The following is a 17,488-nucleotide window of genomic DNA, read 5'->3' as shown; positions in this document are numbered from 1 at the left end:
TTGGTTTATCTTCCACTTATGAGTGAACTCATGTGGTGTTTGTCGTTCTCTTTCTGTCTTATTTCGCTTAACATAATTTCCAGGTCCATCCACGTTGTTGCAAATGGGATGATTTTGTCCTTTTTTATGGCTGAGTAGCATTCCACTGTGTATATATACTACATCTTGTTTATCCACTCATCAGTCAAGGGACACTTGTGTTGCTTCCATGTCTTGGCTATAGTGAATAATGCTGCAATGAACATAGGGGTGCATAAGCCTCTTTGGATTATTGATTTCAGGTTCGTTGGGTAGATACCCAGTAGTAGGATAGCTGGATCATAAGGTATTTCTATTTTTAATTTTTTGAGGAATCTCCATACTGTTTTCCATAGAGGCTGTACAAGTTTGCATTCCCACCAGCAGTGAATTATGGTTCCTGTTTCTCCACAGCCTCTCCAGCATTTGTTGTTTTTTGTCTTGGTGATTATAGCTATTCTAGCAGGTGTAAGATGATATCTTAGTGTAATTTTGATTTGCATTTCCCTGATGATTAGCAGAGTTGAACATCTTTTCATGTGCCTATTGGCCATCTGTATGTCTTCTTTGGAGAAGTGTCTTTTCATTTCCTTTGCCCATTTTTTGATTGGGTTTTTTCTTGTTATTCAGTTGTGTGAGTTCTTTATATATTATGGAGATTAAACCCTTATCGGATATATGGTTTGCAGATAATTTTTCCCAGCTGGTGGGCTGCCTATTCATTTTGATCCTGTTTTGTTTGCCTTGTAGAGCTTTTAAGTCTGATGAAGTCCCAATTGTTTATTTTTTCTTTTGTTTCCCTTGTCCGAGTAGACATGGAATTCGAGAAGATCCCTTTATGACCGATGACAAATAGTGTACTGCCTAGATTTTCTTCCAGGACTTTTATAGTTTCAGGTCTCACCTTCAGGTCTTTGATCCATTTTGAGTTAATTTTTGTGTATGGTGAAAGAAGATGGTCTACTTTCATTCTTTTGCAAGTGGCTGTAGTTGATTTTTTCTAATAGTTTTCCAATGGATTCTTTAGGGTTTTCTATATATAAGATCATGTCATCTGCAAACAGCGAGAGTTTTACTTCTTTGTTGCCTATTTGTATTCCTTTTATTCCTCTTTCTTGCCTAATTGCTCTGGCCAAAACCTCCAGTATTATGTTGAATAAGAGTGGCGACCCTTGTCTTGTTCCTGTTTTCAGAGGAATGGCTTTCAGTTTTTACCTGTTGAGGATGATGTTGGCTGTGGTTTGTCATATATGGCCTTTATTATGTTGAGGTACTTTCCTTCTATACCCATTTTTTGAGAGATTTTATCATACAGGGGTGTTGTATCTTGTCAAATGCCTTCTCTGCATCTACTGAGATGATCATGTAGTTTTTATTCCTCATTCTGTTAATGTGGTGTATCACATTGATTGATTTGTGGAGGTTGAACCATCCCTGTGTCCCTGGTATAAATCCCACTTGATCATGGTGTATGATCTTTCTAATATATTTCTGTATTGGGTTTGCCGATATTTTGTTGAGGATTTTTGCATCTATGTTCTTCAGAGATATTGGTCTGTAGTCTTCCTTCTTAGTATTGTCTTTGTCTGGCTTTGGTATGAGGGTGATGTTGGCCTTCTAGTATGTGGTGGGAAGTATTCCATCTTCCTCTAATTTTTGGAATAATTTGAGAAGGATAGGAATTAAATTTTCTTTGAATGTTTGGTAAAATTCTTCAGAGAAGCCATCTGGTCCTGGACTTTTATTTTTTGGGAGGTTTTGATTACTGTTTCAATCTCTTTGCTTGTGATTGGTGTATTCCAGTTCTCTATTTAATCTTGACTCAGTTTTGGGAGGGTGTATGAGTCTAAGAATTTATCTATTTCTTCTAGATTGTCCAATTTGTTGGCATATAGTTTTTCATCGTATTCTCTTATAATCCTTTGTATTTCTGTGGTATCCATTGTAATTTCTCCTTTTTCATTTCTGATTTTGTTTATTTGAGCCTTCTCTCTTTTCTTCTTGGCGAGTCTGGCTAAGGGCTGTCAGTTTTGTTTATCTTCTCAGAGAACTAGCTCTTTGTTTCACTGATCATTTCTACAGTTTGTTTTTGCTTGTTTGTTTCAATTTCATTTATTTCTGCTCTGATTTTTATTATTTCACTCTTTCTACTGACTTTGGGCTTTGTTTGTTCTTCTTTTTCTAAATCTGTTAGCCATAGTTTGAGGTTGCTTATTTGGGCTTTTTCTTGTTTGTTAAGGTGTGCCTGTATTGCTATGAGTTTCCCTCTCGGGACCACTTTTGCTGCATCCCCTATGAGTGGGTATGGTATATTTTCATTTTCATTTGTCTCCAGATATGTTTTGATTTCTCCTTTAATTTAATCAATGATCCATTGGTTGTTCAGTAACATGTTGTTTAGTCTCCACATATTTGTCACTTTCCTGCTTTTTTTCTTGTAGTTTATTTCTAGCTTCATGGTGCTATTGTCGGAAAAGATGCTTGTTATGATTTCAATCTTCTTAAATTTATAGATGTATGCTTTATTTCTCAACAGATGGTCTGTTCTTGAGAATGTTCCATGTGTGCTTGAGGAATGTGTAATCTGCTGTGTTTGGATGGAGAGCTCTATATATATCTATTAAGTCCATCTCGTCAAGTTTTTCATTCAAGTCCATTATTTCCTTATTGACATTCTGTCTGGATGATCTATCCATTTATGTAAGTGGGGTGTTAAGATCCCCTACTATTATTGTGTTGTTGTTAACATCTCCTTTTAGGTTTGTTAATAGTTGCTTTATGTACTTGGGTGCTCCTGTGTTGGGTGCATATATATTTATAAGTGATATGTCTTCTTAGTGGAGTGTCCCTTTTATCATTATATTTTGCCCCTCTTTGTCTCTCATTACCTGTTTTATCTTGAAGTTAACTTTGATATAAGCATGGCAACAACTGCTTTCTTTTGTTTGCCATTAGCTTGGAGTATTGCCTTCCATCCTTTCACTCTGAGCCTGTGTTTGTCCTTAGAGCTGAGATGTTTCCTGGAGGCAGCATATTGTTGGGTTTGTTTTTTAATCCATCCCACCACTCTGTGTCTTTTGATTGGAGATTCAGTCCATTTGCATTTAGGGTAATTATTGATATAGAGGGCTTATCGTTGCTATTTTATCGTTCATTTTCCAGTTCTTTTGTATTTCTTTTGTTGTCCCGTGTGTTTCGGACTACCAATTCAGTTTTGTAGTTCTGTAGGGAGGTTCTCTTAGTTTTATCTTTATTTATCGTGTGTGACTCTGTTCTGGTTATTTGGTTAGTGTCACTATCAGGTGTTTATAAAAAATATCATGGATGTGATAGTCCATTTTTTGACTTCCTCTTATTCCTTCAGACTAAGTTGATTCGATCCCTTTCCACTTCCCCTTCTAAGTTATTGTCACAACTTATTCCATCTTGTCTTGTGAGTTTGTGTTTAAAGTGATGAGGTTATATTTATTTTTGGTGTTTTCCTTCCCTTGATCTTTGGTTTTATAATTAAGTGTTTGCTAATCTGTTCTTATAGAGAGCTGCAATTTTTCTGGTTTTGTCAACCTATTTTCTTCCTTGTTCAAAACTTTGTATCCCTTTTCTCTTTTTTTTCTCAGGCATGAGGGCCTTCTTGAGCACTTCTTGTAGTGGGTGTCTTGTAGCAACGAACTCCCTTAGCCTTTGTTTATCTGGAATAGTTATTATTTCTCCATCATATTTGAAGGATATTTTTGCTGGATAGAGTATTCTTGGTGAAGTTTTTGTATTTCAGAATTTTGAATCTGTCATTCCACTCTCTCTTAACCTGTAAAGTTTCTGCCGAGAAATCAGTTGAGAGCCTGATAGGAATTCCTTTGTATGTTTTTTTTTTTTTGTCTAGCTGCCCTTAATATTGTTTCTTTGTCATTAGCTTTTGCAAGCTTTAGTACTATATGCCTTTGAGTGGGTCTTTTTGTGTTGATCTATTTAGGAGATCTGTTGATTTCATTCACTGGTATTTCCAGCTCCTTCCCCAGGTTTGGGAAGTTCTCAGCTATTATTTCTTTGAACAAGTTCTGTGCTCCTTTTTCCCTCTCTTCTCCCTCTGGAATACCTATAATCCTTATGTGGGATTTCCTAATTGAGTCGGATATTTCTTGGAGAGTTTCTTCATTTTCTTTTTTAGTCTTACTTCTCTTTCTTCCTCCATCTGGAGCATAGCTGCATTACTGTCATCAATGTTGCTAATTCTTTCCTCCATATTGTCAGCTCTGATGCTTAAGGCTTCCAGATTTGTCTTTACCTCCTCTATTTTGTTTTTCATCTCTAAGTTTTCTAATTGTTTTTTCTTTATGGTTTTAATGTCTCTTGTGAAGAAATTCCTGATTGCATTGAATTGTCTATCTGTGTTTTCTTGTATTTCGTTGAGCTTTTTTATCATAGCTATTTTGAATTCTCTGTCATTAAGGTTATACATTTCTGTGCTTTCGGGGGTGATTTCTGGGTGCTTGTCCTTTTCCTTTTGGTCTGGAGATTTAATGTATCTTTGCATAGCGCCTGTTGGTGTTGGCTTATTTTTCCTCATAGTGAAAATATCTAGTCCAAGTTCCTCTTGCCGCCGCTGGGTGGGGGTCAAGAGCTGTGTATTCTGTGCCCACCTCGATCCGCAGGTGCTCTGATCAGCCTGCAGCTGAGCTGAGGCGTGGCTGAGCTGAAGGCCACCTCAAGTGAAGCACAGCTGAGCGGAGGCTGCTGAGGCTGGAGTACGGGAACAGCTGGGGCTGGAGTACGGGAACAGCTGGGGCTGGAGTATGGGAACAGTTGGAGCAGGAGCACGGGAAGAGCTGGGAGTGCAGTGTGGCTAGGCCAAAGCAGCTGGGGCTCAGGTGTCAGTGGGCCAAGGAAGCCAGAGCTGAAGCACAGCTGAGCTTCAGCATAGCTGAGCAGAAGCAGCTGGAGCTGGAGCACGGGAACAGCTGGGGCTGGGGCGCAGCTGGGTGGACACAGCTGGAGCTGGAGTGCGGTTGGGTTGAAGCAGCTGTAGCTGAAGCGTGGGTGGGCCAAAGAAGCAGCAGCTGTAGCTGGAGTGCCACTGGACTGAAGAAGCTGGAACTGGAGCACAGCTGGGCTGAAGTAGCTGGCGCCAAGTCAGCTGAGGCCTGAGTGCAGCTGAGCTGAAGCAACTAGGGCCAGGGGGCGGTCGAGCCGATGGCGCTGGGGGAGGGCCACAGTCAAGTCAGTGCAGCTGTGGGCCATGGCACGGTCGAGCTGATGCAGCTGGGGCTGTGGCACAGTCAGTCAGGGGGCAGCTGGGGCCATGGCACTGTCAAGCTGGGGCAGCTGGGGCTTGGGCACGGTTGGACCTGAGCCACTAGTGCCGGGGTGCAAGTGTGCCACTGCCACTGTTGTGGGCGCTCTGGGGGGGGGCCACTGCCTCTGGTGGGGCCGGGGCTCTGGGTGTCGCTGCCCCTGGAGCTGGGGCATGGGTGCACTGCTGCTGCTGGTGGCAGGGCTCCAGGGGGCTGCTGCTGCTGGGGATAGGGCTCTGGGGAGCCGCCACCTGGTACCAGCATGTGGGCATGCCACCACTGCTGGTGGGGCCGAGGTGTTGGGGGGGAACTGCTGCTGGCACCTAGCATGGGTGCGCCCCTGCCGCTGATGCTGGGGCTCCAGGGAGCCGCTACTGGGGGCAGGACGTGGGTGCACTTCTGACACTGGCACTGGGTCTGGGGCTGACCTGCAGTGCTGCTGAGCTAATGCTGTAGGGCCACTGTGCAGAAGCGCCAGGTTGGCACATGTAGGCAGGGGCGCTTACTTTCACCTCCCTGATCCCAGAGGTTTCTCGCTTCCCTGTTGCTCTCTGCTCTCCTGAAGGGCTAGTTTGTTGAAAGTACCCTCACAACAGTTCTGCTCCCTCCGGAGGGAGCTTCCCCACCAGCTGAGAGAGGTCTTGGAGAGCGCTGGTTTTCCCATGGAGGGCTGCCCCTCCCCCCGTTTCTGAGAGCCGCTTGGTCTCAATCTCAGCGTCATAGACCTTGGAGAAGGAAGGGAGCTCCTCTTAACTCCTTACACTTTCTCTGGTGATTCCAGCACCTCAGCCCTCAGGTATATGGCTGCATGGGTGCCTCAGACGTCCCTTGTGTTGTGTGAATAACTTCTGTTGGCATATGAATGTCCTTTCTGTTGTGTCTTAGAGGGGGAAAGTTCAATGGGGGAAGCTCACTCTGCCATGATGCTGATGTCACTCCCCTGTAACCTGTCCTTTTTCATACAAGGAGTTAACATTCTTGTTCATCTAAGGGAAAATTCAGAGAAGCCATATAAAGGAAACAGGCTGACTGTAGGGCGAACAGAGGAGACTGCTTACAAGCAAAGATGGAAACTATGGCCAAGAAGATGGAGCAGCTCCACAATGGATGTCTCAGTTTGGCTCAAGCTGAGTGTGGAGGATGAGGTGTTGAGTCTCTGGATACCTTGCCTGAGGTGTAAGCAGGGTCTGCACTAGGTAGAATCTCCTGGAACTTTATAAAAGGAAGATCATGCCACCACCTTAAGTTGATTAGTTGGAGGAGAGCTTTGGATGGGGAGAAAAGGAATTTAGGAACCCATATTTGGCACAAAGATAAGAAATGATGTCAGTAGTCCCTTCTTTTAAAATACTTTAAAGCTCAATGGAAGGTTGGAAAAGAACACTGTTGGGTCTGTTCTCCAAGCTTAATTCCATGTTGTCTCTCTTCTCTCCCATCCCTTCTTTTCACCCTTAGATTCCCTATGGGAGAAAGTATGACAAGACATGGCTAATGGATTCAGTCCAGAGTCGTTGCAGTGTCCCTTTCACTCCAGTGGATGTAAGGGAAGATGGTGAAGGCAGAGAGTGGCCACAGGGTAGGGGGAGAGACCTGGCTCAGCAGGGGCCATTGGCCTCTGACACTGTTGCTATTGCTTTTAATCCCCTTAGTTCCACTACGTGGAAAATTGGGCTCGGTTCTTTGTCCAGGATGCTGGCGCTGCCTCTGCACTGATGGATATCAGCTACAAGATTTGTGATGACGAGAACCGAAAGGTGTCTATTGAGGGCATTACCTGTACCCAGTCTCAAGGGAGGAGGACAGTCCAGGGGCCGGTTGTCATCTTTGGAATTAGAGTTCCTGGTGCTTAATCCATCTCTCCTTCCTGCAGATATCTATCTTGGTCAGTCCCTCTGCTGAGCCCTACTCTGTGCGGTATAAGTTGGAGCCTGAAGAAATGGAGCAGCTAAAGGTAATGCAGACTGAAGGTACACTGTGTGCCCACAACTAGACCCACTTCTTCACCCAGCCCCCGATTTCCCTATCACCACTACAGCCTCAGAGCGGCTCGCTCCATCTCTCTCTGCAGCTGACCATGAACAAACGATATGATGTCTCCCAGCAAGCTCTTGATCTCCAGAGGATTCGCTTTGACCCAGGTATTGCTGACAGCAGTAATTCTAGGGCAGGTGAGGGCAGAGAGATCTGCGTGGGAGGGAGATTTAGGGCTGGTAACGTGGGGAGGAGTTGGTGCTGGCAATGGACCCCACTCAGCCTTCTGATTCTCTCTTCTTGGCTTTCTGAAGACTTGGTGGACCATGATATTGATATAATCCTGAATCGAAGAAACTGCATGTCTGCCACTCTGCAGATCATCGAGAAGAATTTCCCCAAGGTGAGGCCTTAGGCTTAGTGCTAATATTATGTAAGGGAGTGGAACGGATGGGCTGGAGGGCAGATTTGTCTCCCAGGCCCTAGATAGTAACCATCACTCTAACTCTTCATCCTCACAAGCTATTGTCCTTGAACTTGTGCGACAACAAAGTGTACCGGCTGGATGGCCTGTCTGACATTATACAGAAGGCCCCCACAGTCAAGATCCTGAACCTCTCCAAAAATGAGGTGGGAAGAGGGAGCCAATCAAAGTTGGTTGAGAGTGGGTGGTGGTGCTCATCAGAGTGATGACAGGAGGCAGGTGAAGATACTTGTGGGGAGAGTCAGGGCTGGAGGTGCAGGGGCCCGGGTGTCTCTCTTTCCCTGAGACTCCTTTTCTCATTTCCTCCCCATGTTTCTCAGCTGAAGTCAGCCAGGGAGTTGGACAAGATGAAAGGGCTGAAACTCGAAGAGCTGTGGCTGGAAGGGAACCCCTTGTGTGACACTTTTCAAGACCAGTCCACCTACATAAGGTCAGTGTGAACCCCTGTCATGCTTCCTGGGGACTTTCACCCATAGGAGCCTGAACGACCCCCGACAATGCCCCTCCTCAGGAGGAGGCAGCATTGGTCCTCTGGGAGGACCACAGGCCATCCCTTCTCTTTTCTGTGTCCCTCATCTGTGCTAGGAGGGCTACTTTCCTTCCTCTGGCCAGCTCACCTCTTCAGGTGCTCTGGGGACTGTTTCTCGACTTTGCACCTAGCTTTCTCTAGCACGCTCTCCCAAGAGCATGCTCCAGGCAGCAGGGCTCCCTCTACTCACGAGGACCAGGAGTGACCAGCCTTGAGCCAGATGTTGGTGCCCTGGACTGAGAAGGGTCCTCCCGACCAAGGTCTCATGCTGACACAGGCCTTCCTGCCTCTGAGCCAGTATGGAATTTGCTTCCCCTGCCCTGAGAGGGGTCCTCTTTCCCTTGCTCCAAAGGGTCTCCCCTCCAATCCCAGGCTGCCATGGGGGTTTCACTGCCCCATACCGAGGTCCAAGGCCCTAGCTGGCTTCTGTTGTGACGTCCGTTTCTCTGGCGCAATGCCAGGAGCTGCGTACTCCTTGGGAGAAACCTGAGTTCCCTGAGTCAAGGGGCCAGAAGTGGGCCACCGCGAGTGAGAGGGCTCCCTGATGCAGGAGTGGAGGGCAGAAGGCAGAGGTGGTTGAGGAGACAGAAGGACAGGCCTCTCAGGGGCAGTGCTCCTCCCTCCATCCACACATCACATCATCCTGCCTGGTCCTTCAGAAGAGCCCTGGGTCACCCAAGATGGGTGTGATTCCTCAGACAAAGAATCGACTAAGACAGGCACAGGTGCACAGGGGCCATCAGGAGAGAAGGCAGTGATCATAAGAGGGGCCACAGACCTGCAACCCCATGCTGAGCTGGGGCCTGACCCTGACACCTTCTGGGGAAGGTCCCCTACCCCTGGGGCTGCTCCCTTTCCCATTCCCAGCTCAGACTGAGTTCACACAAGTGACAAAGTGTTAACCAGTATCCAGTGGGCCCCCAGCCCAACAAGTGCATGATTTCCATTTCTATCTTGGGTCCAGGGCCAGGCAGGGCAAATGAAAGAAAGGGCTGCAGCAGGGGAGACATTACCCCTTTCTTCTTTCTTATTCCTTGACCTCAGCCACCATGGCAGAGCTTCTTTCCCTCTCCTTTACTTTCTCCCTCTCCTTATCTCTACTCCCCTGTGTCTTTCTCATCTCTCTCCTCCTACCTTCATTCCCTCTCTGTCCACATCCCCTCCTTTTCCTTCCCTGCCTCCTGAGCCCAGCCTCACTCACCTCCCTGCCCCAACATGTGGGGCCACTTATGGGTACTGTCTTGGTCCTGGCAGAATGCTGTACCCTCAGTGAGGTAGTAGAGCCCAGGGCTCCCACCCCATTCCCACTTCTCTCTGGAGACTTCAGTGGGGACTTGGAGGAAAGAAGGGAGGCAAGGAGGAGAAAGAATCCCTGGAGCCTGGGCTCCAAATGCTATGTCATGCATGGGAAAGGAATCAGAGCACTCTAGGTGAGAGCTACGAAGGAGGAAGGAGAGGGATGCAGGGAGGGAGGGACAAAGGGGAGGGAGGAAGGGATTATGAATGTGAAGCTGTGGAGAGAGGTGAAGAGACTATACCTTTCAGGCAGTCAATATGGCAGATGCTCATTGCTCAGCAGGGAAGTGGACCCAAAACCCTTAAAATCAGAGACTGAGGTGGGAAAAGGGGGCTTCTGGATGGGCAGAAGACACTGGGCTCTGTTTATGGTATCTGTGTTTTAACTCAAAGTAAGCATTGCAACCCCAAACTGTCAACCACTTCTTTCTATTTTTGGTTTTGGACAGTGCCATCAAAGAATATTTCCCCGACTTGTTACGCCTGGTAAGTGCCTGCATTCATCGTTGTCTCTTACTCACATTGATGACCTCCACACCTGCCCTAAAGCCCTTTAGGTCTCGCCTAGATTATACGTTTGCATCAGACCCTTATCCACTTTAGGGGACATGGACTCCTGAAAAAGACGTGAATATACTCTCTGGAAAAATGTCCATACAAACAGACACACGTTGCATATAACAGTAGAAACTTCCAGGACCTCATGATGAAGACGCCCACTGTAGTCTTGCCCATGGAATTTCCAGGGCCCGTTCACACGTGACCTCTGACCCTCACCCTCTCCTGGGCCCATCCTTTTGCCTGATCACCCAGGGCCACCTCGCTGGTCTGCACTGCTGACTTCCTCTTCCCTTCTCCAGGATGGCCAGGAGTTACTCCAACCAATTATGGTTGACATTGACACCCCCTACTTAATAAAGCCCTGCAAGGTAAGGAAGAAGGATCAAACAACATGTGAGGTATTACAAGGGAGGCTTTATCAGCCACATGGTCTCAAATGTCTTTTGATTCCAGGAAAGCTATAAAGGATGCGAGACCCTGAAGAATCTAGTCCTGCAATTCTTGCAGGAGTAAGTACTCCTGGGACCACGAGGAATAGGGAAGGCTGGGAGATGCAGGGCCACCCAAGCACAGGTCTGCTTGTGGGAATGTTCAAGTCTCATCTGAGGTCCAGACCACAGAGATAGACTGTCTTCATTGCTCCCCCACAGGTATTATTTGATCTATGACTCTGGAGACAGACAGGGTCTTGTCGGTGCTTACCACGACGAGGCCTGCTTCTCCCTGACCATTCCCTTCGACCCCGAGGATGCAGCCCCGTGAGTATCACAGCTCAGACTCTGCTCCTGGGCTCTGTAGCTCCCCAGCAGACACAGGCCAGCTCCTGGAAATACCCACACTGGACAGACCACTACCTCCTGTTCCTCTTTCTCTCCTAGAAGCAGCTTGTGCGAGTACTTCAAGGATAACAGGAATATAAAGAAGCTCAAGGACCCCTGTGAGTGTGTGATGGGAAAGACTGGCCAGGGAAAGGGGGCGTGGAGGGGTCAATCATAGGACACAGGGTGTGGCATCCCCTAACCTTCACTCTCCTCCCCCCACAGACCTGCGGGTTCAGCTGCTGAAACACACAAAAGATGACATCGTGCGCTCCCTCTGTGTGTTGCCCAAAACTCAGCATGACTTCAGCTCCTTCTCGGTGGAAACTTGGTTCCAGACGGTGAGCACCTGCTTCCTGCCTCAGGCAGGCCCTGAAAGCCGCAGGTGGGCAGGGGTTTAGCTGGTGACTGAGCACCTGGGCTCTTCCCTTTCAGGAAAGGATGCTCTGCTTCTCTGTCAATGGGGTGTTCAAGGAAGGTGAGTGTGTGTGGAGTCCCCACCCCAGATGCCCCACTTCTCCCTCCCCCTGGCTGGGCTCCCTCTCAGAACTCTCCCAGCTTCCCTGATCTCTTCCCCTCTCTTCCTATTCCCTCTGTGTTCTTCAGTCCCCACTCTGCCTCCAAACCATCCTGGTCTGACCTGTGTCCATGCCTGTCTGTGCCTCACAGCTCAGGCATCAGGGACACAGGCTGTGGAGTTTGATGGCTCTCATCCCAGACCCTTGCTCTCAGAACTTAGGCCAATTACTTAACCTCTCATTTTACTCATTTGCAAAATGGGGCTAATAATACCCACCACTTGGGTAGCTGTAAAAAATGAATCCAGTGAACTTGTAAAGTGGTTGTCACAGAGCCTGGCACGTAGTAGGGTCCCTGTCACTGGGAGCAGATTGTTTCTATTGTTGCCCTCCCCATTCCCAACACCCTGATTCCCAGTGAACAACTGTCCAATTCAGCATGAGTGTCAAGTCAGACCCTGACTGGGCAACACTGTGTGAGCATGTAAAGCATGTGAGACTCTAAGGAGGTATTGTTGTTTGTTGTTTGGTTTTGATGTGGTAGGAGAGTCTCAGAGTTCTGTCCATGTCTTCACACGGACCTTCATCGCTATCCCTGCCAGCAATTCCAAGTGAGTACTGTGTTATGAGTGGGAACACCCATCCCAGCCTGGGCTCAGGGGTGTGGGAATGTGGTGGTGTAGACCTCAGGGTTTTCTCAAAACTGTGGAAAGCCAACAGGTAGATCAAAGAAGCAGTCTAGCCTAGTAGGTAAGATCATGGGCTCTGGAGTCAGAACACTGGGTTCTCTTCCTGGCCCCAGCACTCACTAGCTGTGTGACCTTGGTCAAGTCACATGACCTCTCTGTGACTCAGTGTCTTCCTCTGAACATGGAGATTAGACTGTCCACTCCTTGGGCTGTTGTACAGGGTAAATACGAGTGTAAAATTGTCCCTGGGTTGCAGGTAAAGTACAAATCCAGTGAAGCTGGTAGACAATCTCTCCAAAGATGGGCTCTGTGAGAGGGGAAGAGGTACCAGCCAAGGAATTTGGGGGGCAGGCACAGTATAGGGTTCTGGAAGGAATCTGGTTGCTGAGTGGCAGTGGGAGCAGGATCGTCGTTGGGGGTGTCGGGTTGTCCATCTGCAATATCTGGGGGCCCATTTTTCCTCCAGTCTATGCATCGTGAATGACCAGCTGTTTGTGAGGGACACCACCCGCAGTGAGACTCTGAGTGCATTCTTTATCCCAGTTCCCAAACCCACCTCCAGCTCCGTGCCCTCCCTCTCCCAGGAGCATCAAGAAATGGTGAAGGCTTTCTCCACCCAGTCTGGGATGAACCTACAGTGGTCTCAGAAGTGAGTTCTGGGTGTGCATGGGGATAGGGGCGATTTGGGATAGCTGGGGAGTGAATCAGGGTAACTCGCAGGCAATTTGGAAAAATAGCTTTTTTGGATATTTTGCTTCCAAAAAAAATTGGGCCCATGAAATGATATCATACTATTATATATGTAAGGGATTCTAAAAATAGTACAATGCTCAATGACATTACTTTTATATGGAAAATCTGAAAGAATCCACCAAAAAACTGCTAGAACATTTAATAAGAAATTCAGCAAGGTTGCAGGATACAAGATCAACATACAAAACTCATTTGTATTTCTATGTACTTGCAATGAACGATCCAAAAGTTAAATTAAGAAAACAAGTCCATTTACAATAGCATCAAAATAACAAAGTACATAGAAACAAATGCAACAAAATAAGCACAAATCTTATATTCTGAAATCTGTAAAACACTGTTGGAAAAAATTAAAGAAGTCATAAATAAATGGAAACACTCCATTTTCATGGGTTAGAAGACTTAATATTGTTAAGACATCAGTACTACCCAAAGCAATCTACAGAATCATGCAATCCCTATCAAAATCCTTCCATGCACAAATTGACAAGGCTATCCTAAATGTCATATGGAAGTGCACCAAAACAATCTTGGGAGAGAAGAAGAAAGTTAGGGGACTCACACTTCCCGATTTCAAAACTTGCTACAAAGCTACAGTAATCAAGACTGTGTGGTATTGGCATATGGACAGTATATGCATCAATGGAATGGAATTGAGAGTTTGCAAATAAACCCTCACATTTATGGTCGATTGATTATCAACCAGAATGCTGAAAAACTCTGATGGAGAAAAAAGTAGCCTTTTCAATAAATGGTGCTGGGACAACTGGATATCTATATGCAAAACAATGAATTTTGACCCCTCACTCACACCCTATGCAAACATAGACTGAAAATGGATCCAAGATTTAAAGTAAGAGCTAAAACTATCAAATTCTTGGAAGAAAACATAGGTGTAAATTTTCATGAATTAGGCAACCATTTCTTATATATGACACCAAAAGCACGAGCAACCAAGAAAAAAAAAGATAAATTGGACTTCATCAAAATTAAAAGCTTTTGTGCATCAATGGACACTATCAGAAAAGAAAATCCCATGAACAGAATGGGAGAAAATATTTGCAAATCACATATCTGGCAATATATGAAGAACCCGTGCAACTCAACAATAAAAAGACAAACAACCCAATTTAAAAAAATGGAGAAAGGATCTGAATAGACATTTCTCCAAAAAGATATACAAATGGCCAATGAGCACATGAAAAACTTCTTAACATCATTAGTCATTAAGGAAATAGAAATTAAAACCACAATGATTTACCACTTCACGCCCACTGGGATGGCTTTAATCGATAAAACGAATGAGAACAAGCGTTGGTGAGGATGTGGAGAAATTGGAATTCTCACGTATCACTGGTGGGAATATAAAATAGAGCAGTGGTTGGGGAAAACATTTTGGCAGTCCCTCAAAATGTTAAACATGGAGTTACCATAAATGACCTAGTAATCCCACACCTAAGTATCTACCAGGAGAAATTAATACATGTGTTCACTCTAAAACTTGTACAGGAATGTTCATAGCAGCATTATTTATAATGGCCACAAAGTGGTAACAACCCAAATGTCCTTTAGCTGATGAACAGATAAATAAATGTGGTACGGCCATATAGTAGAATACTATTCAGTCATAAAAAAGAATACAGTTCTGATATATGCCATGACATGGATGAACCTTGAAATCATGCTGAGTGAAAGGAGTCAGTCACAAAAGGTCGCATATTGTATGATTCCATTTATATGAAATTTCCAAAATAGGCAAATCCACAGAGACCAAAGCAGATGAGTGGTTACCAGGTTCTGGGGTAAGGGGAAGAATAGTGAATGATCTCTAATGGTTAAGGAGTTTCTTTTTGAGGTGATAAAATTATTTTGGAATTAGATAGTTGTGATGGTTGCACAATCTTGTGAATATACTAAAAAGCACTGAATTGTACACTTTAAAATGGTATGTGCATTATATCTCAATAAACAATGATTGGAAGCTTGTGTTTTTAAAATTTTCATTTGTCAATTTCTTGAGCATCTTTCTTTATCAATATATATTAAGCTCCCTTGTTCTTCTGAACAGCTCTATTATTTGGTTTTGCATTCGGGTGGGCATGAATGCTAGTGATAGACATTTTGGTTTTCACTAGGTCTTTCTTCGTCATTACACATAGTGTTCATTCTGGTACATGTGTCCCAGCAAATATGTGGCATAGATTTAATGGCGGCATTGCATGGTCAGCGTGTCTGTACTGCGGTACTAATGGAGATCACCTGTTCTTCTCCCACTCCAGGTGCCTTCAGGACAATGAGTGGAACTACACCAGAGCTGGTCAGGTCTTCACTATGCTCAAGGTGAGGTCTGGGAATCAAGTGGGTTCAAGAAGGCCATTTCTGGGCCTTCAGGAAGGCCAGGAAGGTGGAGGCAGGTGGCCTGGGAATGAAACTCAGGGAGCCAGCTCTTCTGACATCCTGATTCCTTCCCTCCAGACCGAGGGCAAGATCCCAGAGGAGGCCTTCAAAGAAATCCCCTAAAAGGAGCCGTTGGATGTCGTCTTTGTCTTCATCCCCATCATCTTTGTTTCTCTTTTCTCCAGCCTAAGGCCATGCCCATGACTGGGGGTGGAGGCCTGGCTGACCAAGAACCCAAAGTTAACTCGTGGGCCAGGTAACATAACGACCTGAAGGGTCAGTTGTTCTGTGTATTTTCCCCATTCATGATGGCTGTTTATTTTCATAATAAAGAGTGACGTTGCACGTTGTATGTTGTGTGTCCTGGATCGCTCTTCCCCTGCCCCAACCATGAGCCAATGGGTCCAGGACTGAAAGGCCCTGGCCTCTCCTCCCGCCCTCCATTCACCCTGGCAGTCCCTAGCAGATACATCAGGCTTGGCTCTATAGGTAGTTTGTCAGTAAATCCTATGAGAAGGGATACGTGCTGCTTCCAGGGATTGGCCTCTGGAGACAGTGTGACTCAGCCTGATGCTCTACCTGGAGGCCCCCAGAAGCAGGCGTGTGACCTGGCACAAAGGGGCTTTGCAAGGGATGCCTACTGGCTGGTGAGGGCTGTGGAAGGAAGGAAGGTGAGGACTCACATATTTCACTTCTTATTCCCAGTCATTTGAATGTTTTCAAAGACCACACCGTGAACAATTTTATGATTTGCACAGCTCTCACCATGCTTCCATCTGTCTTATCCATCCACTGTGCTGCCGCCTCCTCCTTTCTGAAGGTGCCCTGTGGGAGGGATCTCGCTTTAGTGCCTGAGAGGGAGGGCGAGCCAGCCTTTCTGCCCAGTGCCTTTCTCAGAGAGCTGACACCGGGTGCTCCATGTCCATGTGCTTTATTTTCACTTCCACACAAACCACAGTGGCACCTGATCTCACATTCTGCTTAGTCCTGTGGGACCTTTCTCGTCGACTGTCAATTATTAGTTCAGAATTGCAGGCAAGAGTCGAAACGGACACCTGCATAATTTATTTTCCACACCTCTTTGATGTTTGCACTTCCGGTGACAAGCAGGCATGATTTTTGAAATTAAAACAATAGTAGTACCAAATTTCAACTTACAATCCTATAAAGGATGACATAGGTGAAGTACCACCTGCTTACAAATTATGTCTCTATCTTTGGGTCTCGTATATGTTATTTTCTACCACTTGCCATTTTTCCTTTCTTTATGTATATTTACATGAGGGATCCATATATTGGCGTGTGCTTGTCTTAAAAATATGAACTAAGGGATAATTGCCATTACGTAAGGAATAATCCCATGTTATTCCACGTAGTGTCTCAATGATCAAAGACTTAGTCTCAGCCTTCTACCTAGAGAACAGAGAGCACAGTGCACACCTCTCAGCTGCACTGTGAGGAATAAAGGCAGTCTCACATGTTAGCGTACAGTCGCAGAGTCTGACTCAACTCAGGCTCTCTGAGCTGTCTGAGTTCCCTCGTGGGCAGGGACCATGGAATCCATCACATGGCCCCTCTACTTCCTCTCTGTACATCATCAGGCTTCCACATCCTTGGACTCCTTCCCTAGCCAGCTCAGATGCCATGGTCTTCCAGTCCCTCATTCTCCTGCCATTCCCTCAATTCCCTTGGTCCCATGACCTGGGCAAATGCTAACCCTGCTGTCTTCCTCCTCATACACAGGTCTCTGTGCAAACTGTCCTGCAGGACAAGTTTTTGGAACTATAAATGCTGAGGCAAAATGTGTGCTTTGCAAGATTACTTCTGAAGTTGGGGGGCAACAGTTACTCTTATACACTGTATCTGAGCATGTAAATTGGCATAGCCATTCTTTAGAATGATAGGCATAAATGCACACACACATACATGTACATGCATTTTTATATCAAGAGAATTATAATGCCGATAGCATTTTATATGCATTCCATTTTAGCTGTCAAATTTATTGACATGAATTTGTTTATAATACTCACTTATTATTGTCCTTTGTAATTAGTATTTTGGTGGTGAACATGATGTAATCTATGCAGAAATAGACGTACAATGATGTACACCTGAAATTTTTACAATGTTATAAACCAATGTTACTGCAGTAAACAAAAAATT

At 45.6% G+C, this 17,488-nt stretch overlaps 1 protein-coding gene across 1 annotated transcript in view; it reads left to right on the top strand.

The window, feature by feature from the left end:
* LOC101389338 (nuclear RNA export factor 2-like) overlaps window positions 1-15,666 on the top strand; it is a 29,737-nt gene extending 14,071 nt beyond the window's left edge. Inside the window, exons 5-22 of the mRNA XM_087427372.1 lie at window positions 6,762-6,845; window positions 6,956-7,060; window positions 7,177-7,257; window positions 7,375-7,444; window positions 7,592-7,680; window positions 7,800-7,907; window positions 8,082-8,191; window positions 10,036-10,072; window positions 10,447-10,515; window positions 10,601-10,656; window positions 10,798-10,905; window positions 11,026-11,084; window positions 11,191-11,306; window positions 11,401-11,443; window positions 12,028-12,094; window positions 12,639-12,821; window positions 15,205-15,265; window positions 15,401-15,666. Coding sequence (XP_087283498.1) covers window positions 6,762-6,845; window positions 6,956-7,060; window positions 7,177-7,257; window positions 7,375-7,444; window positions 7,592-7,680; window positions 7,800-7,907; window positions 8,082-8,191; window positions 10,036-10,072; window positions 10,447-10,515; window positions 10,601-10,656; window positions 10,798-10,905; window positions 11,026-11,084; window positions 11,191-11,306; window positions 11,401-11,443; window positions 12,028-12,094; window positions 12,639-12,821; window positions 15,205-15,265; window positions 15,401-15,445 — 1,491 coding nt within the window. The 3' untranslated portion in view covers window positions 15,446-15,666. The remainder of the gene's footprint in view (window positions 1-6,761; window positions 6,846-6,955; window positions 7,061-7,176; window positions 7,258-7,374; window positions 7,445-7,591; window positions 7,681-7,799; window positions 7,908-8,081; window positions 8,192-10,035; window positions 10,073-10,446; window positions 10,516-10,600; window positions 10,657-10,797; window positions 10,906-11,025; window positions 11,085-11,190; window positions 11,307-11,400; window positions 11,444-12,027; window positions 12,095-12,638; window positions 12,822-15,204; window positions 15,266-15,400) is intronic.
* The last annotated feature ends 1,822 nt before the right edge of the window (window positions 15,667-17,488 follow it).

Source organism: Ceratotherium simum, chromosome X, assembly GCF_057802395.1.
Source record: "Ceratotherium simum simum isolate JZ-2026a chromosome X, ASM5780239v1, whole genome shotgun sequence".
Taxonomy (NCBI): domain Eukaryota; kingdom Metazoa; phylum Chordata; class Mammalia; order Perissodactyla; family Rhinocerotidae; genus Ceratotherium; species Ceratotherium simum.
This window is presented reverse-complemented; position numbering and strand designations above follow the sequence as displayed.